Consider the following 27,428-nt stretch of genomic DNA (forward strand, 5'->3'; position numbering starts at 1 on the left):
GGCTGATGCACTTAACACACTATAGACTAGTTTTACAGTACTGCTGAGACATGCAGACCCACAAAACAGTTTCTTCCAATTAGACTGTGCTCAATCAGGCCTCAAAGCCTGTACTCCACTAGAAACTGACTGATGGTCGGGGTGCAATCTCACAAAAGGAAGTTTAAAGTGCATTGCAAAACCTGGAGTTGCTGTTATTCACTATTTTACGTTACATTACCATGGAATATAAATACTGCATTATAATGGCTAGATGAAGAAAGAAGTCAAGAGACTATACCATTCACTGTAAGGCCTTGTGTTTCTGCTATGTACAAAGGACTGCATTTCACCACTGGGGGAGCTCTTGAGTAATTATATTGTGTTATATTGTTTTACTAACACTGCATAGTGTGCTACAGGTTTAGAGTGCCTGCACGGCCGTGCTGGAAGTGAGAAGGTGCTCAGTGTCAAGGCATTACCACCCTGAACATTAGTCCCACCTGGAGACACGTCTGCATGCACCATTTATTCAGTGTGGGTCAAAGTGATCTTTTGGTAATACCTTTATTGCAACTGTTTGATTTTGTATAAGTACATTTGAGAGGTGTCTCTCCATTTAACTAAATCTTGTTTCAGTAAACTAATCATATTATTGAATCACAATTGTGTGTGTGACCTTTTACTGAAAGCAACAGATACCCTGGTAATAATAGAGGTACAATAGACGTATATTGCTATTGTTGGGTTGTTTCCTTGTCATTAAGTTTCACACCAACACTGTTACACAGCTGTGTCAAGCGGGTTGAGACAATTTATTGGGGGTGGAAAAGCAGAGTACAGGGCCAATCAATTCCCAGCAGCTCCTTCGGGGGTAAGTGCCCCACGTGGGGGCTCGTCCGGGATTCTGTTACTCTGCAATCAAGCCCTCCCTCTTGGCACCAGTATGGACCCCATCACCGTGGTCCAGTGGTGCAAAGCGGAAGGTGCCCGCTCAGAAGCGAGCGTGGCAATTGAGCTCCCAGGAAAAAATTGGCCAAATATGTGTATGTGTTTGTAAGCGAGTCGAGACCCCAAGGGGTAAAGGACCGCGTTATACCGCAGATGGACACCAGCGGCAAAAAAAAGCGCCCTGAGGCGATTCAGTTCGCATAGGTAGCGCTATACAAGTTACTCATTCATTCATTCAAGAGAAGATTGGGAGGAAGAGCAGGTCCGCCAAGTTGTGAAGGCATTGTCCCCAGATAGGAAGGCCTGGGTGATCGCTCTCAGACCAGATTATGGGACCTCTCACACTTATGCATTATTGGAATGGAGAAAGGGAGTTCCTGAAAACTTCCAAGGCACCAGTGTGAAACTATCTGACAAAACCAAACTTTACCTGACACACCCAGCGAGACCAGGTGAAAGCTGTCCCAGCTCAAGACAAATGGAGCCAACAATGCAGGAAGTCAGTTTTCGGTCAACACCGAAGAAAAGTGACAGAGGGCCCCCTAACAAGAAGAAGAGGGCCATTGTTGAAACACTCAGAGCTCACAGGAGAGGTTCACAGTCAGAACAACAACTGGCTGACCTGAAATAACAGTATAATGATATACAAGAGAGATTCCAGGAAACCTACAGCATGATTGCAGAACACATTAAAGAGCTAAGTGTCACATGCAAGGACCCGAGTAATGGTCAGAAAACACCAAGACCTGTTTCAGTTATACTGATTATACTTATTACTTATTACCACCCTGAACATTAGTCCCACTTGGAGACGCGTCTGCAGGCACCATTTATTCAGTGTGGGTCAAAGTGATCTTTTGGTAATACCTTTATTGCAACTGTTTGATTTTGTTTAAGTACATTTGAGAGGTGTCTCTCCATTTAACTAAATCTCGTTTCAGTAAACTAATCATATTACCGTTATTCAATCACAATTGTGTGTGACCTTTTACTGAAAGCAACGGATACCCAGGTAATAATAGAGGTAAAATATGCATAACAGTGCAGTCAGTGCAGAGTTTAAAATACAGTGCATTGAAGTGGTTAAGGGGAACCCTATGACAGAATTAAGAAAAAAAACGGCATGGGGTCCCCCCCAAAATCTTTTGGGTCTAGTATAGATTTTTAAGGGGAACTCCACGCCAATATTTTTTTTAAAAATTGGCGGGGGGTCCCCCCAAAAGCCATACCAGATCCTTATCTGAGCAAGCAGCCAGGCAGGCAGGAAAGGGGGAGGGACTAGTGAGCCGCCCCCCCCTCCTGAACCATACCAGGCCGCTTGCCCTCAACATGGGGAGGGTGCTTTGGGGTCCAACCCAAAGCACCATGTACCCATGTTGATGGGGACAAGGACCTCTTCCCGACAATCCAGGCCATTGGTTGTCGGGGTCTGCGGGTGGGGGGCTTATCGAAATTTGCAAGCCCCCTTTAACAAGGGGGCCCCCAGATCCCCCCCCTATGTGAATGGGTATTGGGTACATTGTACCCCTACCCATTCACCAAAAAAAGTGTCAAAAAGTTAAAAGCACAATAGACAGTTTTTGACAATTGCTTTTTTAAAAAAGAAAAAAAAAGTGTCCTGCAATGTTCATCCATCTTCAATCCACCGCCCGACGGAACTGAAGGGTCTGGTGTGGACTGGGGGGGGGACCCCACGCCTACTTTTTCCTTGATTTTTCATTTATATTGCTGGGATCCAGCAATACATTACAGCCATGAGCAAGTTTAAATTACATTTTATCCTTTAGAAATGTAATTTTGCTGCGGCACTGTTCTACACATCAGACAGATGCGCCACTTTACATGCAGACTAAGGGGACCCCCCAGGCACAATATTTAAAGGAATATTTAATTTTTATTGTTTCACTTTAACCACTTGACGACCGCCTCACGCCGATGTACGTCGGCAAAGTGGCACGGACAGGCAAAATCACGTACAGGGTACGTGATTTGCCTTCCGCGGGTGGGGGGTCCGATCGGACCCCCCCCCGGTGCCCGAGGCGGTCGTCTTTTGTCCAGCGGCGATCGGTGATGAGGGGGAGACCATCCGTTCGTGGCCCCCCCCTCGCGATCGCCGCCGGCCAATGAAAACACTCCTTTGCTGCTGTATGCTAAACAGCAGCAAAGGAAGTGATGTCATCTCCCCTCGGGTCGGTATTTTCCGTTCCGGCCCGAGGAGAGAAGACATCTATGTGAGTGCACCAACACACACACACACAGTAGAACATGCCAGGCACACAAAACACCCCGATCCCCCCCCCGATCGCCCCCCGATCCCCCCCCAATCACCCCCCCCCCCCTGTCACAAACTGACACCAGCAGTTTTTTTTTTTTTTTTTTTTTTCTGATTACTGCATAGTGTCAGTTTGTGACAGTTACAGTGTTGGGACAGTGAGTATTACCCCCCTTTAGGTCTAGGGTACCCCCCTAACCCCCCCTAATAAAGTTTTAACCCCTTGATCACCCCCTGTCACCAGTGTCGCTAAGCGATCATTTTTCTGATCGCTGTATTAGTGTCGCTGGTGACGCTAGTTAGTGAGGTAAATATTTAGGTTCGCCGTCAGCGTTTTATAGCGTCAGGGACCCCCATATACTACCTAATAAATGTTTTAACCCCTTGATTGCCCCCTAGTTAACCCTTTCACCACTGATCACCGTGTAACCGTTACGGTTGACGCTGGTTAGTTTGTTTATTTTTTATAGTGTCAGGGCACCCGCCGTTTATTACCAAATAAAGGTTTAGCCCCCTGATCGCCCGGCGGTGATATGCGTCGCCCCAGGCAGCGTCAGATTAGCGCCAGTACCGCTAACACCCACGCACGCAGCATACGCCTCCCTTAGTGGTATAGTATCTGATCGGATCAATATCTGATCCGATCAGATCTATACTAGCGTCCCCAGCAGTTTAGGGTTCCCAAAAACGCAGTGTTAGCGGGATCAGCCCAGATACCTGCTAGCACCTGCGTTTTGTGCCTCCGCCCAGCCCACCCAAGTGCAGTATCGATCGATCACTGTCACTTACAAAACACTAAACGCATAACTGCAGCGTTCGCAGAGTCAGGCCTGATCCCTGCGATCGCTAACAGTTTTTTTGGTAGCATTTTGGTGAACTGGCAAGCACCAGCCCCAGGCGTCAGGTTAGCGCCAGTACCGCTAACACCCACGCACGCAGCATACGCCTCCCTTAGTGGTATAGTATCTGAACGGATCAATATCTGATCCGATCAGATCTATACTAGCGTCCCCAGCAGTTTAGGGTTCCCAAAAACGCAGTGTTAGCGGAATCAGCCCAGATACCTGCTAGCACCTGCGTTTTGCCCCTCCGCCCGGCCCAGCCCAGCCCACCCAAGTGCAGTATCGATCGATCACTGACACTTACAAAACACTAAACGCATAACTGCAGCGTTCGCAGAGTCAGGCCTGATCCCTGCGATCGCTAACAGTTTTTTTTGTAGCGTTTTGGTGAACTGGCAAGCACCAGCCCCAGGCAGCGTCAGATTAGCGCCAGTACCGCTAACACCCACGCACGCACCGTACACCTCCCTTAGTGGTATAGTATCTGATCGCATCAATATCTGATCCGATCAGATCTATACTAGCGTCACCAGCAGTTTAGGGTTCCCAAAAACGCAGTGTTAGCGGGATCAGCCCAGATACCTGCTAGCACCTGCGTTTTGCCCCTCCGCCCGGCCCGGCCCAGCCCACCCAAGTGCAGTATCGATCGATCACTGACACTTACAAAACACTAAACGCATAACTGCAGCGTTCGCAGAGTCGGGCCTGATCCCTGCGATCGCTAACGTTTTTTGGTAGCGTTTTGGTGAACTGGCAAGCGCCAGCGGCCTAGTACACCCCGGTCGTAGTCAAACCAGCACTGCAGTAACACGTGGTGACGTGGCGAGTCCCATAAGTGCAGTTCAAGCTGGTGAGGTGGCAAGCACAAGTAGTGTCCCGCTGCCACCAAAAAGACAAACACAGGCCCATCGTGCCTATAGTGCCCTTCCTGCTGCATTCGCCAATCCTAATTGGGAACCCACCGCTTCTGCAGCGCCCGTACTTCCCCCATTCACATCCCCAACCAAATGCAGTCAGCTGCATGAGAGGCATTTTTATGTCCTCCCGAGTACCCCTACCCAACGAACCCCCCCAAAAAAGATGTCGTGTCTGCAGCAAGCGCGGATATAGGCGTGACACCCGCTATTATTGTCCCTCCTGTCCTGACAATCCTGGTCTTTGCATTGGTGAATGTTTTGAACGCTACCATGCACTAGTTGAGTATTAGCGTAGGGTACAGCATTGCACAGACTAGGCACACTTTCACAGGGTCTCCCAAGATGCCATCGCATTTTGAGAGACCCGAACCTGGAACCGGTTACCGTTATAAAAGTTAGTTACAAAAAAAGTGTAAAAAAAAAAAAAAATATGAAATAAAAAAAAATAGTTGTTGTTTTATTGTTCTCTCTCTCTCTATTCTCTCTCTCTATTGTTCTGCTCTTTTTTACTGTATTCTATTCTGCAATGTTTTATTGTTATTGTTATTGTTATTATGTTTTATCATGTTTGTTTTTCAGGTGTGTAATTATTTACACTTTACTGTGCTTTATTGTTAACCATTGTTAACCATTTTTTTGTCTTCAGGTACGCCATTCACGACTTTGAGTGGTTATACCAGAATGATGCCTGCAGGTTTAGGTATCATCTTGGTATCATTCTTTTCAGCCAGCGGTCGGCTTTCATGTAAAAGCAATCCTAGCGGCTAATTAGCCTCTAGACTGCTTTTACAAGCCGTGGGAGGGAATGCCCCCCCCCCCACCGTCTTCCGTGTTTTTCTCTGGCGCTCCTGTCTCAACAGGGAACCTGAGAATGCAGCCGGTGATTCAGCCAGCTGACCATAGAGCTGATCAGAGACCAGAGTGGCTCCAAACATCTCTATGGCCTAAGAAACCGGAAGCTACGAGTATTTCATGACTTAGATTTCGCCGGATGTAAATAGCGCCATTGGGAAATTGGGGAAGCATTTTATCACACCGATCTTGGTGTGGTCAGATGCTTTGAGGGCAGAGGAGAGATCTAGGGTCTAATAGACCACAATTTTTTCAAAAAAGAGTACCTGTCACTACCTATTGCTATCATAGGGGATATTTACATTCCCCGAGATAACAATAAAAATGATTAAAAAAAAAAATATGAAAGGAACAGTTTAAAAGTAAGATTAAAAAAGCAAAAAAATAATAAAGAAAAAAAAAAAAAACACCCCTGTCGCCCCCTGCTCTCGCGCTAAGGCGAACGCAAGCGGCGGTCTGTCGTCAAACATAAACAGCAATTGCACCATGCATGTGAGGTATCACCGCGAAGGCCAGATCGAGGGCAGTAATTTTTCCAGTAGACCTCCTCTGTAAATCTAAAGTGGTAACCTGTAAAGGCTTTTGAAGGCTTTTAAACATGTATTTATTTTGTTGCCACTGCACGTTTGTGCGCAATTTTAAAGCATGTCATGTTTGGTATCCATGTACTCGGCCTAAGATCATCTTTTTTATTTCATCAAACATTTGGGCAATATAGCGTGTTTTAGTGCATTAAAATTAAAAAAAGTGTGTTTTTTCCCCAAAAAATGCGTTTGAAAAATCGCTGCGCAATTACTGTGTGAAAAAAAAAAATGAAACACCCACCATTTTAATCTGTAGGGCATTTGCTTTAAAAAAATATATAATGTTTGGGGGTTCAAAGTAATTTTTTTGCAAAAAAAAAAAACTTTTTCATGTAAACAATAAGTGTCAGAAAGGGCTTTGTCTTCAAGTGGTTAGAAGAGTGGGTGATGTGTGACATAAGCTTCTAAATGTTGTGCATAAAATGCCAGGACAGTTCAAAACCCCCCCAAATGACCCCATTTTGGAAAGTAGACACCCCAAGCTATTTGCTGAGAGGCATGTCGAGTCCATGGAATATTTTATATTGCGACACAAGTTGCGGGAAAGAGACAAATTTTTTTTTTTTTTTTTTTTTTTTGCACAAAGTTGTCACTAAATGATATATTGCTCAAACATGCCATGGAAATATGTGAAATTACACCCCAAAATACATTCTGCTGCTTCTCCTGAGTACGGGGATACCACATGTGTGAGACTTTTTGGGAGCCTAGCCGCGTACGGGACCCCGAAAACCAAGCACCGCCTTCAGGCTTTCTAAGGGCGTGAATTTTTGATTTCACTCTTCACTGCCTATCACAGTTTCGGAGGCCATGGAATGCCCAGGTGGCACAAAACCCCCCCAAATGACCCCATTTTGGAAAGTAGACACCCCAAGCTATTTGCTGAGAGGTATAGTGAGTATTTTGCAGACCTCACTTTTTGTCACAAAGTTTTGAAAATTGAAAAAAGAAAAAAAAAAATGTTTTTTCTTGTCTTTCTTCATTTTCAAAAACAAATGAGAGCTGCAAAATACTCACCATGCCTTTCAGCAAATAGCTTGGGGTGTCTACTTTCCAAAATGGGGTCATTTGGGGGGGTTTTGTGCCACCTGGGCATTCCATGGCCTCCGAAACTGTGATAGGCAGTAAAGAGTGAAATCAAAAATTTTCACCCTTAGAAATCCTGAAGGCAGTGATTGGTTTTCGGGGCCCCGTACGCGGCTAGGCTCCCAAAAAGTCCCACACATGTGGTATCCCCATACTCAGGAGAAGCAGCTAAATGTATTTTGGGGTGCAATTCCACATATGCCCATGGCCTGTGTGAGCAATATATCATTTAGTGACAACTTTATGACAAAAAAAAAAAAAAAAAAAAAAAAAGTGTCACTTTCCCGCAACTTGTGTCAAAATATAAAATATTCCATGGACTCAATATGCCTCTCAGCAAATAGCTTGGGGTGTCTACTTTCCAAAATGGGGTCATTTTGGGGGGTTTTGTGCCACCTGGGCATTCCATGGCCTCCGAAACTGTGATAGGCAGTGAAGAGTGAAAGCAAAAATTTACACCCTTAGAAATCCTGAAGGCGGTGATTGGTTTTCGGGGCCCCGTACACGGCTAGGCTCCCAAAAAGTCCCACACATGTGGTATCCCCATACTCAGGAGAAGCAGCTAAATGTATTTTGGGGTGCAATTCCACATAGGCCCATGGCCTGTGTGAGCAATATATCATTTAGTGACGACTTTTTGTAAATATTTTTTTTTTTTTTTTTTTTTTTGTCATTTTCAATCACTTGGGACAAAAAAAATAAATATTCAATGGGTTCAACATGCCTCTCAGCAATTTCCTTGGGGTGTCTACTTTCCAAAATGGGGTCATTTGGGGGGGTTTTGTACTGCCCTGCCATTTTAGCACCTCAAGAAATGACATAGGCAGTCATAAACTAAAAGCTGTGTAAATTCCAGAAAATGTACCCTAGTTTGTAGACGCTATAACTTTTGCGCAAACCAATAAATATACGCTTATTGACATTTTTTTTACCAAAGACATGTGGCCGAATACATTTTGGCCTAAATGTATGACTAAAATTTAGTTTATTGGATTTTTTTTATAACAAAAAGTAGAAAATATCATTTTTTTTCAAAATTTTCGGTCTTTTTCCGTTTATAGCGCAAAAAATAAAAACCGCAGAGGTGATCAAATACCATCAAAAGAAAGCTCTATTTGTGGGAAGAAAAGGACGCAAATTTCGTTTGGGTACAGCATTGCATGACCGCGCAATTAGCAGTTAAAGCGACGCAGTGCCAAATTGGAAAAAGACCTCTGGTCCTTAGGCAGCATAATGGTCCGGGGCTCAAGTGGTTAAGCATTGATAAAATCACTGCTCCTGAAAAAATGGTTGTTTTAAAAACAGTTTTTTTTGCATTGATACCCAGGTCCCCAAACACTTTTTATGACAATAACTTGCATATAAGCCTTTAAAATTAGCACGTTTGCTCAAACTTCTTGCCTGTTTGCATGTTCTGGTGCGAACCGAACCGGGAGGGCGGGGGGGGGGGGGGGTTGTTCGGCTCATCCCTAATTGTAAGCTCCTTGAGGGCAGGAACTGATATGAATGAGCAATATGTAAATTGTAAATATGTGAAATAAATATAATGATTGAGAGAGCAAAGTTCAATTTTTTTTTAAATAAAATTTGAGATTTTGGTTCTATTTGAAGGTCGCAGGAATGGACAAGGACACAGCTTTTCTGGTAGAATCAACAGGAATTTTTAGTAGCACTTGCAGAAAATGTTCTTAGCCTGAAAAATGAAAACCAATGCAGCCATCACATCTAAGGTTCGTTGAGCTACAATATTTTAATTTTTTTGCTCACAGGTTTAGATTTTCTTTAAACATGCATCCACAATAAAAACATTTTCCTGTGCCTTGTGTCCATGTGTAGACCTTGTGTCCGTGCTGCTGTGTGTTCAGCTGTCACGCTGGTATCACCCCCCCCTCCCCCCAACCCAGCATCGTCCCCTCCTTGTTCTATATAAAGAGAAGCAAAGTCCCAGCTGAGACTTCACTGCACTGTCCATCGCCCAGCCAGGAGCCAGGAGGAGCCAGGTACTGTGCTTTCCCCTAAACACCACACACCATATATACTGTATGTACCCCATATCAGAAGCCTTTCTCAAACTTTTTTCCCCAGAGGAACTCCTAAGATAATTTTTCGGGTCACAGGGCACCCTTACTAAAACAAGTTCATAAGGGTTGTGTTGGAAAAAATGTTCTTTACATTGGTGGTCAGTGAGAATAATGCCCCTTACATTGGTGGTCAATAGCAGGAATTCTCCATACATTGGACGTCAGTTGGAAGAATGTCCTTTACATTGGTTTTCAGTGGGAAGAATGTCCTTTACATTGGAGGTCAGTGGGAAGAATGTCCTTTACATTGATGGGCAGTGGGAAGAATGCTCCTTACATTGGTGGGCAGTGGGAAGAATGTCCCTTACATTGGTGGGCAGTGGGAAGAATGCCCCTTACATTGGTGGTGAGTGGGAGGAAAATGCTTGTTACATTGGCGGTCAGTGGGTAGGATTCTCCTTACATTGGTGATCAGTAGAAAGAATGGTCCTTACATTTGTGATCAGTGGATAGAATTCTCTATACATTGGTGGTCAGCGGAAAAATGCTCCCTACATTAGTGGTCAATGGGAAGAATGCCCCCTACATTGGTCAATGGGAAGAATGCCCATCCCATCCCCCTTTTTTTGGTGGTGGGTGGCTAGAATGCTCCTTACATTGGAGGTCAGTGGGAAGAATGCTCCTTACATTGGAGGTCAGTGGGAAGAATGCTCCTTACATTGGAGGTCAGTGGGAAGAATGCTCCTTACATTGGTGATCAGTGGGAGGAATGCTCCTTACATTGGTGATCAGTGGGTAGAATTCTCCTTACATTGGTGATCAGTGGGTAGAATTCTCCTTACATTGGTGGTCAGTGGGAAGAATGCTCCTTACATTGGTGATCAGTGGGAGGAATGCTCCTTACATTGGTGATCAGTGGGTAGAATTCTCCTTACATTGGTGATCAGTGGGAAGAATGGTCCTTACATTGGTGATCAGTGGGAAGAATGGTCCTTACATTGGTGATCAGTGGGAAGAATGGTCCTTACATTGGTGATCAGTGGGAAGAATGCTCCTTACATTGGTGATCAGTGGGAGGAATGCTCCTTACATTGGTGATCAGTGAAAAGAATGCTCCTTACATTGGTGATCAGTGGGAGGAATGCTCCTTACATTGGTGATCAGTGGGAGGAATGCTCCTTACATTGGTGATCAGTGGGTAGAATTCTCCTTACATTGGTGATCAGTGGGAAGAATGGTCCTTAAATTGGTGATGAAGAATGCTCCTTACATTGGTGATCAGTGGGAAGAATGGTCCTTACATTGGTGATCAGTGGGAAGAATGGTCCTTACATTGGTGATCAGTGAGAAGAATGCTCCTTACATTGGTGATCAGTGGGAGGAATGCTCCTTACATTGGTGATCAGTGGGTAGAATTCTCCTTACATTGGTGATCAGTGGGAAGAATGGTCCTTACATTGGTGATCAGTGGGAAGAATGGTCCTTACATTGGTGATCAGTGGGAAGAATGGTCCTTACATTGGTGATCAGTGGGAAGAATGGTCCTTACATTGGTGATCAGTGGGAAGAATGGTCCTTACATTGGTGATCAGTGGGAAGAATGGTCCTTACATTGGTGATCAGTGGGTAGAATTCTCTATACATTAGTGGTCAGTGGCAAATTGGTGGTTAATGGGAAAAATGCCCCCTACATTGGTCAATGGTCAGAATAACCTCCCCCCCCCCCCCCCCCATTACATTGGTAGTCAGTGGGAAAATCAACCCATTTACTTTGATGGCCAATGGGAAGAATGTTCTTTACATTGGTGGTCAGTGGGCAGAATGCTCCTTACATTGGTGGTTAGTGGGAAGAATAACATCCTTACTTGCTCACAATGCCCCTCACTAAGGACAGCCAAAAAGGTAATTGGTGTCATGCTTCTGGTTTTGCCTAATGGTATTGGCCTTGGAACTATGCAGACACTATCAAATGTACGGTCAATCAGCCACAGCTAAAGGTACCTCTAACAAGGAACCCTGGTTGAGAATGACTGACCCATACTTTATATAGGTCTATACACTTCGATATATGTGGGTTGGGTTGATATCTGTTAGCATGCAGTGCATGGAGATCATGGATTGGGTCAAAATCTGTTAGCATGCAGTGTATGGAGATCATGGATCTTGTATACCTTTAGCAGTGTTTCCTCCTAAGGTTTCCTTCCCAGGATCTGAGGGGGACATTGCTAATGTCAAAGCTCCACTGACCTTTCCCGGATGCTATAACAGTCCTGACCTTTCCCCGTCCTCTCCGACCTTTACAGTGACTATTAATAGGCCGCCTGAGATAATTCCAGACCACAAATTAAATACCACACAGACCCTGCAGAGACTTCACATCCTGCCGGTGTTATCTTACAGTACAGAGTGATTCTTGTTATACAGTACAGTGTGATCCTTACCCGTGTATACTCTGTATTATTATACAGTGCAATGTAACCAGTGTACACCAGGGTGCATTTACAAAAAAAAAAAAAAAAATTCACAAAGTTGTTCATTCTACAATTTTACATCAATTCATTGTGTGCAAATCCTGGCAAAATCGAATGTTACTAGGCTATTTTCTTTCTAGGTCGGATGTTCTTCGTTCATAAGAATAGCATGAATCAGGCAAAATACCACATTATGTCCACCAGGTGGAGCTGATAGGACATAAATACATATTTACCATGATTATCAGCACCATCTAGTGGCCATAATGCAATATTTTCCTGATCCCCTCTATTACGAATGAAGATCATCCAACCGGGAGAGAAAAGAGCCTAGTAACATTCAATTTTGCTGGCAATCACATTAAGTAAATGCACATGCAGTTTCGCAGGATGAATAGCTCTGAATTTTTTTTTTTATTATTAATACACCCCTTAGTGCAGGGATCTCAAACTGGTGGCCCTCCAGCTGTTACGAAACTACAAGGCCCATCATGCTTCTGCCTGTGGGAGTCATGCTTGTAACTGTCAGCCTTGCAATGCCTCATGGGACTTGTAGTTTTGCAGCAGCTGGAGAGCCGCCAGGTTGAGACCCCTGACTTAATGTTTCTGTATAGGGCAATATGACACTGACTCTATATGTGGGTTCACCTTTTAGGCATCATGTCCATTCAGAAGATTCATGCTCGGGAGATCCTTGACTCCCGCGGTAATCCAACCGTGGAAGTAGACCTCTATACTGGCAAAGGTAAGTGATGTGACCTTCACAGATCTGCAGGGATGGCTATGGGTCCAGGTTGGAAAATGTCACAATCTTAAAGGATTTTTTTTTTGAATACTTATAAATAGTTAAGCAAAAATGGTCGGCTTAAGACCTGTTTGATATTGGCATGGGTAGGAAGGAACATGCATTGTTCAAATATTCCACCTCTACATACTGTATGTGATGCTTCCTGCAAAACATACACTGCTGGTCCAATGTAGGGTCAAACCTGGTCAAATATGAGGACAGGTTTGAGAAACAACGGCCCAAACTCTTCCTCCATGTGGTCAGAGAATGGTGGCCGGTGGGACATTTTCATATGGGGGGGACGCTCCATTTCGAGGATCTATTTTTCTTCCCCTTTACACTGAATTAATTCCCCAACTCTAGCACCATTTAGAAGGGGTTGTTCATGCATCAGTTGTTTGGAGGACTCATATTTTAACAACAATACGTTTGATACATGGTAAGAAATTGTTTTTATCACGTGGAACTGCGTACGCATCCTTGAAAAAGTGGTCGTTGTTCCAGGAAACGCATCGGATGAAAATCCGAATATCCAAGATTCTGTGTGATGTATAAAATAATGATGTCATTATGGATTTGATCATGATAGTTCATAAATATTATTATTATTATACAGGATTTATACAGCGCCAACCTTTTGCGTAACATTTTCTAATATAAAGGGAAATAGTACCGTTACAAATTTCCAATACAAGAGGGTTGGGGGTCGTGCTCATGAGGGCTTGCAATCTAATAGGGAGGGGCAAGTGATACAAAAGGTAATAACTGTGGCAGAGGAGTTGATGGAGAAAGTAAAGTTCAGTAGTTCAGTTAGGCGGAGGCAGGATAGGCTTCTCCTAAGAGATGAGTTTTTAGGGATCACCCTGAAGTAGACAGAGTAGAAGATAGTTCCAGAGGATGGGAGAGGCTCTGGAGAAGCCCGGGAGGTGAGAATAGGAGGAGGTGACAAGGGAGCTAGAGAGTAGGAGGTCTTGGGAGGAGAGGACGGTTTGGGTGATATTTTGAGGTGAGGTTGGTGATGTAGCTTGGGGAAGAGTTGTAAATTTGATTAGCTGGACAATTGGATGCCAGTGGAGGGATTAACAGAGAAAGGTGGAGGGCACTGAGCGGCTGGTGAGGTAGATGAGGCCAACGAGGAGGGAGCCGCAATAATCAAGTTATGAAATAACCAGGGGGCAAATTAGTATCTTGGTGGTGCCACTGGTTAAGAAGTGGTAATTTTTTGGAAATGGAGGTGAAGGTGGCAAGATTTGGACAGTGATTGGAAAGGGGAGGTCAGTGTCCAGGATTACACCTAGCCTGATGACCCGTACACACGATCCGAAAATCGGAACGCAAAATACAGCTTTTGACGCGATCGTATGATAATGTCAGAAACCATGAAATCAGGCCGAGGCAGAAGTACAGTTAAATCACACTTGTTTAATAATAAAAGTAAAAAGAACAAACGTAGTCAAAACATAGCTAAAGTTCAGTAACCGGAACGGATAGTCAGCCAAGCCAGAAGTCAGGGATCAATGTAGTGGAACAGCAAGCAGGATCTGGAGCCAGAAGGGATGTCAGCAAAGCAAATCTTGAACAGGACCGCTTTTCTGTGATGTTTGACCAAGGCGAAGGCAGAGAACCTTTGGACTGGCAGGCTTAAGTAGGCAGGACTGATGAGCAGGATATCATCAACAGCTGAGTAACTGTGGAGATATAGGAGCTGGCAATTAGCCGACAGCTGAGCGGCCAGCTCAGAGAAGGAAGGGCTGAGCCCAACCCTGACAGGTAATCGGATCGATAGTACAGAGCTTTCGAGAGCCGATCACGACATCCGATAATATTTTATCGGACATGCACGAAATTTTTCTCGTACGATACCAGATCGTACTATTTTCGTTTAATCAGTATAGTTGTCGTCCGAAAATACAATACAAATACAATACAACACATGACATCACTTCCGATTTTTTATTCTGTCGTATGAGAATTTTCACAACTTTAGTAAACTTTTCAGGTTCGATATACGACTAGCATGCAAAGAAAAACAGACGACATGTCGCCCAATTTTCGGATCGTGTGTACGGAGCATAAACGTAGACAGAGTAGCAGATAGCTGGACAGGGCTGGAAGAGGGAGTTCCAGAGGAGGTGAGAGGGTCTGGAGAAGTTCTGGAGGCAAGTATAGGAGATGGTGACGAAAAAGCTTGAGAGCAGGAGGTCTGAGGGAAGGGATTGATAGTTGTGTTATTGATCTTGATGGAAAAGTTGGGGGAGGGGGGCATGGGTGAGTAGGAGTGTGTATGTTCATTGTGTTAGGTCAAAAGATGGGGTTAAGATGGGAAGTTGAGATGCTGAACAGCTGAGCTATTAACATTTACAGGATTGTTAAAGTCACCAACAATGATAGTGGAGAAGGAAGTGATTTGTCCTCTGGATTTGTCCTCGTGACCATGGTCAACAAGATAGAAAGTCATCCCGGCGACAGCTGCTTAAAGGGGATGTCCCTTCACTTTGTGTCCCTGCTGGGGAAAATCCCTTTCTCGATTTATCCTGCCAACCATTGTCACATAAGAGAAAATCCAAATGTTTGAATTGTCAAAAGAATAGAGGAAACAAAGATGTGCACGACGGAAAAATTTGTTTCGTTAAGTTAATAATTTTGTTTCGTCATTTTCGTTATGTTAAAATGATTAGTTTTCAAAACGTATTTTGAATATTCAGATTGATTTCGTATATTCTAATCTATTCAAGATTTTAATTTCAGAAGGTGGCTATATTCATTCTATTTGATTCCATTTCATTATTTTCTATTCTATTCCTATAGTTTCTATTTTATTTTATATACTATTCTGTTCTATGCTATTCCTTTATTTTCTATTTTATTATTTTCTGTTTTATTCTATTATTTTCTATGATATTATATTTTGTTTTTTTCAATTCTATTATATTTTGTTCTATTCTATTCTATTCTATTTAGCAGCCTAAATAGGAATTAGCATCATATTTCACTTTTATACCTTACTGTATTTAATGCAATATGTTTCCATTTCGAATCTGAATTCAAATCAGGATGATTTTTTTTTTTGTTTTAATAATTTATGTAGGATTCGTTACTATTGTGATTCGGAAATTTGGATACATCCAAATCTCCGAATAACAAAAAATTTGTCAGTTTAAATTTGCAGTGAAATGAATCGCACATGTCTACTTCTAATAGGGGAATCTGGTCTGAGGACAGCTGTCTAAGGACTTTACTCTGGAGCGATTTTTTTTTTCAACTCCTGGTGTGTCCGATGGGACAGGAAGTGAGTTATTCTCCCCAGGGGGACACAAATGGAAGCATAGAGCCTGACAGGGGTTTAACCATTACTGGAAAAATGAAAAAAAGGGCAGTCGCCCGTCCAAGGACTGGTAAGTTGCAAAAAAAAACTTTTTGACCTTGGGTTGGATACATTTTAATTTTACATGCTGCGCTTTGTGGGAGAAGTACATTTCGGTCCAAATGATCCTCCTGCTCATTGATATAGGAAACAAAGTTTTATGGCCAGGAGGGTAAGATGTACAGAAAAATATTCATAGATATTATACAATTTTGATACATATGAATGTTATATTATTATTATTATTATAATATTGTTTCCATGCCTCAAGTCACCCAAGTCATTCAATCTTGTATTTAAACCAGGTCTCTTCCGGGCGGCCGTACCCAGCGGAGCCTCCACAGGAATCTATGAGGCCCTTGAACTGAGGGATGGGGACAAGTCTAGATACCTAGGCAAAGGTGAGCAATGGAGTGAGGTCCCATTCCTTCTACTGGCTGCATGACCCTGCCATCCACCATGCTGGAAATTTAGGTGCATAGACGTAGCAATCACTGGTTGACCAGAGAACTCCTTGACTTCGCCCAAAGACGCCTATCCTAGGAAGTCACCTGAAAATGGAAAACAGGAATCTCCATTCACAGGAAGATCCTTCCTGAACTTCATATGCAATCAGATAATCACTGGATCATCTACAATGTTATTTCCTATGAATATTAGCAATCATTGAGTATTTAGAAACACATTTATCCTTACTGGAGAGGGAAGTCTCACAGATTTTACAGTGAAGATCCCTGTCTGCATGCAGAGGTTAAACTTCTTCCACCAGGTGCAGAAAGTGTCTCCTTGTCCTTTGCAGATATTTATATGGCTCCAACAATTTACGCAGCACTTTACACACCGTACATTCATATCAGTCCCTGCCCTCAAAGAGCTTACAATTTAGGGTCCCTCTCTCACATGCATACACATACTAAGGCCAATTTTAGACAAGATCCGTGTAACCCACCAGGATTTCATTGGAGTGTGGGAGGAAACCCACACAAGCACATGGAGAACATGTAGACTCCATGCAGATAGTGTCTTGACCAGGTTTCGCAGCAAAGACCCTGGTACTGCAAGGCAGAAGTGCTAACAAGCCACTGTGCTGCCCAAATGGAATGAGGAGACTTCTCCATCTTGGTGCTATAATACTTTAGCAACCTCAACCATATCACCTGTAGGAGCTTGCTGGAAAAAGTGTACCAAGATCCTCAATTGCCAGAATTCAGAGCATTTCAAACATTAACATTGGCAACAGATAAGCATCCAATCCAGGTCAGCTTCATAGAAACAAAGAGCTGTATTCCACTACAATCATCATTCCTCCTCCTTCCCTTTCCAGGTGTCCAGAAGGCCGTGGACCATATCAACAAGACCATCGTGCCGGCTCTTCTGGAGAAGGTAGGGTGATATGGAAGGACAGAGGGTGCCATAGTGGCTGATAACTGCAATGGGTGTACAAAGAAAAAGTTTTAAATGTTTTTGGACCATGTTGTACATGAGGCGAAAGCATTTTAAGACCCATTTATTTCCACTTGGCAATGTTCTCAGTGATCTGCTATATTTGAGTTTTACAATAGACCTTGTTGACCAGTTCCAGCCATGGACCAAAACATCTCAAGGGACAAGGGGTGGAAGACCTGCATTCTGGAATAGAGTGTGGGCTCTTCAATGAGGGTCCTTTGTATCCCTTTACCAGTTCCCTCCAGTGGACATATGGCCCTTGAATACACTTTTCAGGGCCAGAGTAGTAGGAGATCACTGATGGAGGGAATATTTAGAATGGTCTTCTTAGAATGGTATACTTAGAATGGTCTACTTGTTCTTGCATATCTACAGTTTATAGGCAATTTTATTGGTAAGAGACATTAGACTGCTGAGTTTGAACTTCCCCAATTGTTCAGTTCAGAGTTCACACCCAACTCCTCTTGGGTAAAATGACTCCCTGAACACTCAAGGGCAATTTGAAGAATTACCTGGATCAGTTTTTTTTTACAAAATACATTCTCTGTAATAATTAAAGGCAAAATTAATTATTAGAAAAACATCCCATCCTTTGTAAAATCCTATTATTGTTCTTGCCATTACTACCTCATGCTTGATAGCCTTTTCAATAGAGAAATCCTTCCTATAATGATGTAAATTTGTCTTGTCTTGACATGCATCACAATCCAACCCCTGGTACTTTTGAACTTCTGGTGGGCCCATGTCTGGACCTGGGACAAGTTTCCTTTCTGTACTCCTTTAGTAATACAGCTCTGCTTTCTCTCCCAGAAATTGAGTGTGGTGGAGCAAGAAAAGATCGACAAACTGATGCTGGAACTTGATGGGACCGAGAACAAATGTGAGTACGGGGAAGTGCAACGGAGCAAAGAGAAGCTTCAGATAGAAGCTGCCATACTGTGACTTGGGAGGGGCTGCATAGTGCTTCTTTACTCTCTACTAAATTTGCCTTGCCCTGTCTATCCCGTCGGAGTCCGGCAGTTTCTATTGAAGGCTTCTCATACAGATATGCTCCATTGCGGGCAAAAAAGAAATGACTACTTTTTTATGGCAGTAATGATGGCAGCTGTACAATTATGTCTGTGTCAGGGCTCCAGTGAGTCTATCTTACCTACTAACTTTTACTTCTTCAACAGCAAAGTTTGGTGCTAATGCCATCCTGGGGGTGTCACTGGCTGTGTGCAAGGCCGGAGCTGCTGAGAAGGGTGTTCCACTCTACCGACACATCGCTGACCTGGCTGGAAATCCTGATGTGATTCTTCCCGTCCCTGTGAGTACACATTCTTCTTTTCTCTGATCTCTCTTCCTTCTTTTCTTCCCATTCTTTTCCCTCCCCTCTTCCTTCCTTCTCTTTCCTTTCCTACCAACCTTTCTTCTTCTCTTCCCTTTGTTCCTTCCTTCTTCTTTTCTTTTTCCTTCTTCTCTTTTCCCTTCCCCTTCCTTCCTCTTCTCTTCTTTCCTTTTTTCTTTCTTTCTCTTTTCTGTTTTTCTCTCCTTCCAACCTACCTTCCTTTCCTCTTCACCTCTCTTCTTTCTTTTTTCCCATTTTTTTCCCTCCCCTATTCCTTCTCTTTCCTTTCCCTTCTCTTCTTACCAACCTTCCTTCTTCTCATCCCTTTTTTCCTTCCTTCCTTCTTTCCTTTCTTCTCTTTTTCCTTCCTCCCTATGTACCTTTCTTTCTATTCCTTCCTCCCTTTCCTTTGATCTTCTCTTATTTTCCTCTTCCCTTTTTCACTCCTTCCAACCTACCTCTCTTCCTTCTTTTCCCTCCCCTCTTCCTTCTTTCTCTTTTCTTTCCTTTCCCTTCCTATCAAACTTCCTTCTTCTCTTCCCTTTGTTCCTTCCTTCTTCCCTTTCTTCTTCTCTTGTTTTTCCTTCTCCTCTTTTCCCTCCTCTCAATCTACCTTCCTTCCTCACTTTCCTCTTCTTTCCTTTTTTCTTTCTCTCTCCTTTCAACCTACCTACCTTCCTTTCCTCTTCTCCTCTTAACTCTCTTTTATTCCCATTTTCCCCTCCCTTCTCTTTTCTTTCCCTTCCTTCTTCTCTTCCCTTTTTTTCCTTCCCTTTTCCCTATCTTCTTCTTCCTTCTTCTCTTTTTCCTTCCCCCCTATCTACCTTTTCTTTCCCTTTCTTCCTCCCTTTCCTCTTCTCTTAATTCCTTTTCCATTCCTTCCAACCTACCTACCCTCCTTTCCTATTCCCTTCTTTCCTTTCCCATGCCTTCCAACCTACCTACCTTCCTTTCGTCTTCTCTTGCTTCTTTTCTTCCTTCTCTTCCCATTCTTTTCCCTCCCCTCTTCCTTCCTTTTTTCTTCCTACCAACATTCCTTCTTCTCTTCCCTTTTTTCCTTCCTATCTACCTTCCTTCCTCACTTTTCCCTTCTCTTCTTTCCCTTCACCCTTTTCTCTCCTTCCAACCTACCCACCTGCCTTCCTTTTTTTCCCTCTTTCCTTCTTTTGCCTTTTTCCTTCCTTACTCCTCCCTACCTACCCAATTTTCGTCCGTTTCCTCTTCTGACTTTTATTCTTCCTTCCTTCTTTTTTCTTACTTCTCTTCCCTCCCCTTCACCTACCTTACTTCCTACCTTCTATGTTATAAAGAAAAATAATTATTATATATTTTATTAATAATTAAGGGCCCATTTACATGTTTGTATTGCAGCAACGCACGCATTACCACAGCATGCATTGCAGTTCATTTTGAATGGCAACCCAACAGACTAAGGAAATGCACGTATTGCAGTGTTATTTAAAACACCATCACAGGTCTGATTTTTAAGGATGTTTAGGTGCCTTGGCTGCCCATTCATTGTAATGGGCTGCCTAAACACAATGCACGCTAACACTCCAAAAAACTAAAAAAAAAAATGTATATAGGACTAATAGACATTATTAAGTGCTTTTGTATGTGCTAATGTTAGGTTTGTTATAGAACTCATTTGCTTGCAAAGACATTGAAACAGTGTTCTTCTCCCATCTAAATGGAATGTCTTGTTGTACGATATGAAGATACAGTTAGTCCCCATGTACTACAATGAGATATTTCAGAGTCTGGTTCAAGGTCAAGCTGATAAGGTGTTTCAAAATAACAGAAATGAATGTATCTTGTTGTTAATGATGTGCTGCTTGTTTAATTTAATTTAACATGTAAAATGTTTATGTCTAAGAGGTCCTACATGGCAATTGTCCCGTTTGACCAAGAGGGCAGATCCTTAGTACAGTTGCCTCTCCATCTGCGGTTATCTACATATGCCCTTTCCATCTGTCCTCTTTCTTCTCCCCCTCTTGCTCTCTGTGGGATATTACACCGATTTCTGTCTTCCCTCAGGCATTTAATGTGATAAATGGAGGCTCTCATGCTGGGAACAAGTTGGCCATGCAGGAATTCATGATCCTGCCCATCGGAGCCTCTACCTTCAGGGAGGCCATGAGGATCGGTGCAGAGGTCTACCACAACCTGAAAGCCGTCATCAAGGCCAAGTATGGCAAGGACGCCACCAATGTTGGTGATGAGGGTGGCTTTGCTCCAAATATCCTGGAGAACAACGAAGGTGAGATGAGTCAGAGTCTACACAGAGACACGGGGTCTCCCGCCAATTATTTGCCAGGGTGGAAGCAGAAGGCTTCTGCTTATCTGTAAATTTACTTTGTCCTCTACAACCCCTTAAAAAGATTCCACATCCTGCAGGATAGAGGTTCTCATGTTGGTACCTATTATGTATCTGAGCCACCTTCTATTCCTTATGTTTTATGGCCCTGTCAGGGACACATCGACTTGAGTTTGAACTTTTGAACCTCCCCAGCAGTCCTCTGTTGCTCTGTGTGTCGGATTCATTGTAGAAGGCTGCAGTTACCCTTCTACCCACTTTTAGACAGTATGTACTTATGTATTTATTTGTTTGTACATTAACGGGCTAATCCTACACTATACATGTGGGGAGGTGCAGCATGGTGTGGCAGAAGTAAACACTCAGAGTCCAGTTGCAGAGACTGAACTTGTAATGAAGTTAAAGTTCAACAATACACATCAAGCCTGGCGGGGAGGCACCCAATCAGGAAAACTCACAGAATACAAATTGTGCAGGCAGCATCTGTCCTAAGGGGCAGAATGTGGCCTGGCTGGCCCATGCCCAAATGGGGATGTCCAGGAAGAATGGCATGTCCCTATCCTTTCCTTACTCTTCTGGAACCTCTCCTGGCCACTAATCACTGTCCTTACCAGACAACTAACCAGTCCCTACACTACCCACATGTGAAATGCGCACAAAGCCTGGGAGCCAGGGCCTTAAATAGACTCTGCCTGACCCAATATGGCTGCCAGAGTCACATGGGGCGACAGCATCCAATCAGATAGCTTCCCCAGTGACCCAGGAAACCATAGAGGAACCATGTTCCTCTTGACTTCTCCAACTGCGATGCCACTGGAGTAAATAAAATAATCTGCACCTGCTTACATACAGGACTGGATTAATATATGCAAATAAATTATGTAAAAATGTGAAACCCTTGTGCATCCCCCCAGCCCTGGAGCTCCTAAAGGCTGCCATTGAAAAGGCCGGATACCCCGATAAGATCGTCATTGGAATGGACGTGGCTGCATCAGAATTCTTCCGTAAAGGGAAATACGATCTGGACTTCAAGTCCCCAGACGACCCAAACCGCTACATCACTGGACAACAGCTTGGTGACCTCTACAAATCCTTCATCAAGAATTACCCAGGTGAGTCTGAGCAACCCTCAGGAGGCCCACAGCGGTAGAGGAGCTACCAATCTGTCCCTTCACCTGCACGGTAACACACTGTCCGCTCTCTCTACAGTGGTCTCCATTGAGGATCCCTTTGACCAAGATGACTGGGATAACTGGAAGAGCTTCCTCTCCACTGTTGATATCCAGATAGTTGGGGATGATTTGACTGTGACCAACCCAAAGAGAATCCAGAAGGCAGTGGAGGTGAAGGCCTGCAACTGTCTTCTTCTGAAAGTCAACCAGATCGGATCAGTCTCAGAGTCCATACAGGCGTGAGTGTCCACCAGTCACTGCAGTATTAACCCGAACAAATGTTTTGGTTGTACTTTACGATCTACCAAATTTTGGATGAGTTGTACAAGTAGGTCAGTGTGAGTGGGTCACATAAGGTCCAATCCCATTCTAAAAACTGCATCAAGTTCTATGGATCAAATATTCAATATCTTGAAGAATTTTCACAAACTCTAGAAATTGTAGCATTTGTAGGCCAACTGTACAATAGATATTGTTCTCTATGGAGGACAATCAGAACCTTTGTGTGCAGGGAGAAGCTTTATAATATGCTTTATACCAGGGATATGCAATTAGCAGACCTCCAGCTGTTGCAGAACTACAAGTCCTATGAGGCATAGCGACTCCGACATCCACAAGCATGACACCCAGAGGCATGATGGGACATGTAGTTTTGCAACAGCTGGATGTCCGCTAATTGCATATCCGTTTTATACCATCCGATTGAACAATTTTTTATTGTTGGAGTCACATTGCATGGATACAATTTATAGTGTGTTGTGTGTGGATGGCTTCAAAGTCTTTAGTACACGGTGAGAACGTGTCCATATCTGCTAGGTACATTTTTCAGATATTTTGATTTTGAAGAAAAAGGGGTTCTTCTATCATTGTTTTAGGATTAATGTGTATCTGGTCCTTGCAGGTGTAAGCTGGCCCAGTCCAATGGCTGGGGTGTGATGGTCAGCCATCGTTCCGGAGAGACAGAAGATACTTTCATTGCTGACCTGGTGGTCGGACTGTGTACAGGACAGGTGAGTGAAGACAAGGGAACTGTGTACAAGATAGGGGAGAACGAGGGAGGGGACTGAATATATGATAGAGGAGAAAAGGAGAGGACTGTGTACAGGACAGGTGAGAGAGCAAGGGGACTTTCTACAGGATAGGGAAATAAGGTGGGTAATGTGTACAGGGCATGGAAGAGAGGGAAGGGTCTGCGTACAGCACAGGTGAGGGAGAGAAGGGGCCGCGTACAGGACAGGCGAGGGAGAGAAGGGGCCGCGTACAGCACAGGTGGGGGAAAGAAGGGGCCGCGTACAGCACAGGTAAGGGAGTTAAGGAACCGCGTACAAAACAGGTGAGAAAGGAAAGGGACCGCGTACAGGACAGGTGAGGGAGTGAAGGGACCGCGTGCAGGACAGGTGAGGGAGTGAAGGGACCGCGTACAGGACAGGTGAGGGAGTGAAGGGACCGCGTGCAGGACAGGTGAGGGAGTGAAGAGACCGCGTACAGGACAGGTGAGGGAGTGAAGGGACCGCGTACAGGACAGGTGAGGTAGGGAAGGGGCCGCGTACAGGACAGGTGAGGGAGTGAAGGGACCGCGTACAGGACAGGTGAGGGAGGGAAGGAACCGCGTACAAAACAGGTGAGAAAGGGAAGGAACTGTGTACAAGACAGGTGGGAAGAGACTGCATACAGGACAGGTAAGAGAGGGGGACAGAGTACAAGACAGGTGATATGGACAGACCATGAACAAGAGGGGGGGGCGCGTACAGGACAGGTGAGAGAGGGAGGGGACCGCGTACAGGAAAGGTGAGAGAGGGAGGGGACCGCATACAGGACAGGTGAGAGAGGGAGAAGACCGAGTACAGGACAGGTGAGAGAGGGAGCGGACCGCGTACAAGACAGGTGAGAGAGGGAGCGGACCGCGTACAGGACAGGTGAGAGAGGGAGGAGACCGCGTACAAGACAGGTGAGAGAGGGAGGAGACCGCGTACAAGACAGGTGAGAGAGGGAGCGGACCGCGTACAGGACAGGTGAGAGAGGGATGAGACCGCGTACAGGACAGGTGAGAGAGGGAGGAGACCGCGTACAGGACAGGTGAGAGAGGGAGGAGACTGCGTACAGGACAGGTGAGAGAGGGAGGTGACCGCGTACAGGACAGGTGAGAGAGGGAGGAGACCGCGTACAGGACAGGTGAGAGAGGGAGGGGAAAGCGTACAGGACAGGTGAGAGAGGGAGGAGACCACGTACAGGACAGGTGAGAGAGGGAGGAGACCGCGTACAGGACAGGTGAGAGAGGGAGGAGACCGCGTACAGGACAGGTGAGAGAGGGAGGAGACCGCGCACAGGACAGGTGAGAGAGGGAGGGGAAAGCGTACAGGACAGGTGAGAGAGGGATGAGACCGCGTACAGGACAGGTGAGAGAGGGAGGAGACCGCGTACAGGACAGGTGAGAGAGGGAGGGGACCGCGTACAGGACAGATGAGAGAGGGAGGGGACCGCGTACAGGACAGGTGAGAGAGGGAGGAGACTGTGTACAGGACAGGTGAGAGAGGGAGGGGACCGCGTACAGGACAGATGAGAGAGGGAGGGGACCGCGTACAAGACAGGTGAGAGAGGGAGGAGACCGCGTACAGGACGGGTGAGAGGGAGGAGACCGCGTACAGGACAGGTGAGAGAGGGAGGGGACCGCATACAGGACAGGTGAGAGAGGGAGGGGCCCGCGTACAGGACAGGTGAGAGATGGAGGAGACCGCATACTGGACAGGAGAGAGGAGGGGACCGCGTACAGGACAGAGAGGGAGGAGACCGTGTACAGGACAGGTGAGAGAGGGAGGGGTCCGCGTACAGGACAGGAGAGAGAGGGAGGGAACCGCGTACAGGACAGGTGAGAGATGGAGGAGACCACATACTGGACAGGAGAGAGGAGGGGACCGCGTACAGGACAGGTGAGAGAGGGAGGGGACCGCGTACAGGACAGGTGAGAGAGGGAGGAGACCGCGCACAGGACAGGTGAGAGAGGGAGGGGAAAGCGTACAGGACAGGTGAGAGAGGGATGAGACCGCGTACAGGACAGGTGAGAGAGGGAGGAGACCGCGTACAGGACAGGTGAGAGAGGGAGGGGACCGCGTACAGGACAGATGAGAGAGGGAGGGGACCGCGTACAGGACAGGTGAGAGAGGGAGGAGACCGTGTACAGGACGGGTGAGAGAGGGAGGGGACCGCGTACAGGACAGGTGAGAGAGGGAGGAGACCGCGTACAGGACGGGTGAGAGGGAGGAGACCGCGTACAGGACAGGTGAGAGAGGGAGGGGACCGCATACAGGACAGGTGAGAGAGGGAGGGGCCCGCGTACAAGACAGGTGAGAGATGGAGGAGACCGCATACTGGACAGGAGAGAGGAGGGGACCGCGTACAGGACAGAGAGGGAGGAGACCGTGTACAGGACAGGTGAGAGAGGGAGGGGTCCGCGTACAGGACAGGAGAGAGAGGGAGGGAACCGCGTACAGGACAGGTGAGAGATGGAGGAGACCACATACTGGACAGGAGAGAGGAGGGGACCGCGTACAGGACAGGTGAGAGAGGGAGGGGACCGCGTACAGGACAGAGAGGGAGGGGACCGCGTACAGGACAGGTGAAAGAGGGAGGGGACCGCGTACACGACAGGTGAGAGAGGGAGGAGACCGTGTACAGGACAGGTGAGAGAGGGAGGGGACCGTGTACAGGACAGGTGAAAGAGGGAGGGGACTGTGTTGGCTCATTAGAATGTAAGCTCCTCTAGTGCAGAGACCGACGTGAATGGCTCAGCGAAAATATCAATGTAATAATAGATTCATTAATAGATTAATAAATAGATTAATAGGTAATAAATTAGAAACACTTTTCTTTTTTTTGTCTATCTCAGATCAAAACTGGCGCCCCCTGCAGGTCTGAGAGATTGGCCAAATACAACCAATTGATGAGGTAAGTGGGAGGGACGATAATCTAAATATAGGGTAACCCCAACAATACAGCACGCTGTATTGTTGGGGTTACCCTATACCTGTGAGATATCGTATATGATGGACAAGCGGCAGTGTTCATTTGCTCATACTTTGGTTTCCTCTGCAGGATTGAGGAGGAGTTGGGAGACAAAGCCAAGTTTGCTGGAAAGAACTTCAGGAACCCCAGAGGAAAGTAAACTGAGAACTTCCCCCTGAACCCATCGCAACACTATGCCACCGTCCCCGGAATCCTCTCAATACAGACCTCCCCAGGGGTCCTCCACAAGCCCCACGTCCACCGCTGTGCCATAAAATGGAATCCCTCAGCGGCGACCCAAATACACACGGAGCCAGTGGAATTCTGATATTTCAGTTTGGTGACCCAAATCACTTGGTGGCTTCTTAAATCTCTCTGAGAGTGAGGTTTGCCAGTTTAGCCCAACTCCCTCTGGTGTCACCCTCTCCTGAAGGGTTCTCCATAATGCCCAGGAAACAAAAAAATAGGGGAGTCCATTAAGAGAGTGACACTTTTTTCATAGCCTTATGGAAAGGACAGAGGCACAAAGAACTGCGGTAAAATGTGATCACTGTGGGAGGTGCAGAGACAAAACCTACTGCACCATGCTCCCTACTGCAGGGTTCCAGAACTAGAAGAAGCCATCCATTGATTGTAGTCACCAGTGCCCATCCAATAGTGAAATATGACTTGACCTGAAAATTTCCTGGCTGGACCTTGCCCATTGCACTTGGCCCCGTCTTCTCAGATTGTAAATATCTCTTCACGCTATGGACCAGCGTGCTTTCCCTTGAATGAAGCACCAGTCTTCAGTCTTCCACGGGCCCCTAATGCATTTTAAGGCTTAGCGGTGAGTTTCCAAATTCAATTGAAATAAAGATGAAAAATAAGATAGAAGAGCGTGTGAATTTTTATTTCCAAAGTCGGCTACAATAGTGCTCTGATCTCTTCCAGACCACTTGTCAACCTAATTTGCTGTGCACAGCTGTGGTGTGTTATGGAAAGATGGCAAGAAAATAGAATAGTCTATGGAAACCTTCCATGAGCATCCAGCCATGA

At 45.3% G+C, this 27,428-nt stretch overlaps 1 protein-coding gene across 1 annotated transcript; it reads left to right on the forward strand.

Annotated features, from left to right (window-relative positions):
• The first annotated feature begins 9,385 nt into the window (after nucleotides 1–9,385).
• Nucleotides 9,386–27,266, forward strand: ENO3 (enolase 3). Its single transcript, XM_073623056.1, has 12 exons — nucleotides 9,386–9,483; nucleotides 12,631–12,720; nucleotides 16,432–16,527; nucleotides 17,451–17,509; nucleotides 18,383–18,452; nucleotides 18,748–18,881; nucleotides 20,940–21,162; nucleotides 22,134–22,331; nucleotides 22,429–22,630; nucleotides 23,293–23,401; nucleotides 26,275–26,333; nucleotides 26,481–27,266. The coding sequence occupies exons 2-12, from the start codon at nucleotides 12,636–12,638 to the stop codon at nucleotides 26,548–26,550; spliced, it is 1,305 nt and encodes a 434-aa protein (XP_073479157.1). The 5' UTR covers nucleotides 9,386–9,483; nucleotides 12,631–12,635; the 3' UTR covers nucleotides 26,551–27,266.
• Nucleotides 27,267–27,428: the final 162 nt, after the last annotated feature.

The sequence above is a fragment of the Aquarana catesbeiana genome, linkage group LG03 (genome assembly GCF_042186555.1).
Source record: "Aquarana catesbeiana isolate 2022-GZ linkage group LG03, ASM4218655v1, whole genome shotgun sequence".
Taxonomy (NCBI): Eukaryota; Metazoa; Chordata; class Amphibia; order Anura; family Ranidae; genus Aquarana; species Aquarana catesbeiana.

Bases quoted from the DNA above. Each gene is read 5' to 3' on its own strand.
- ENO3 (XM_073623056.1), top strand. From the start codon at position 12,636: ATGTCCATTCAGAAGATTCATGCTCGGGAGATCCTTGACTCCCGCGGT. The intron at 18,882-20,939 runs GTGAGTACACAT...GTCTTCCCTCAG, and splicing joins ATGTGATTCTTCCCGTCCCT to GCATTTAATGTGATAAATGG. The intron at 22,332-22,428 runs GTGAGTCTGAGC...CTCTCTCTACAG, and splicing joins CTTCATCAAGAATTACCCAG to TGGTCTCCATTGAGGATCCC.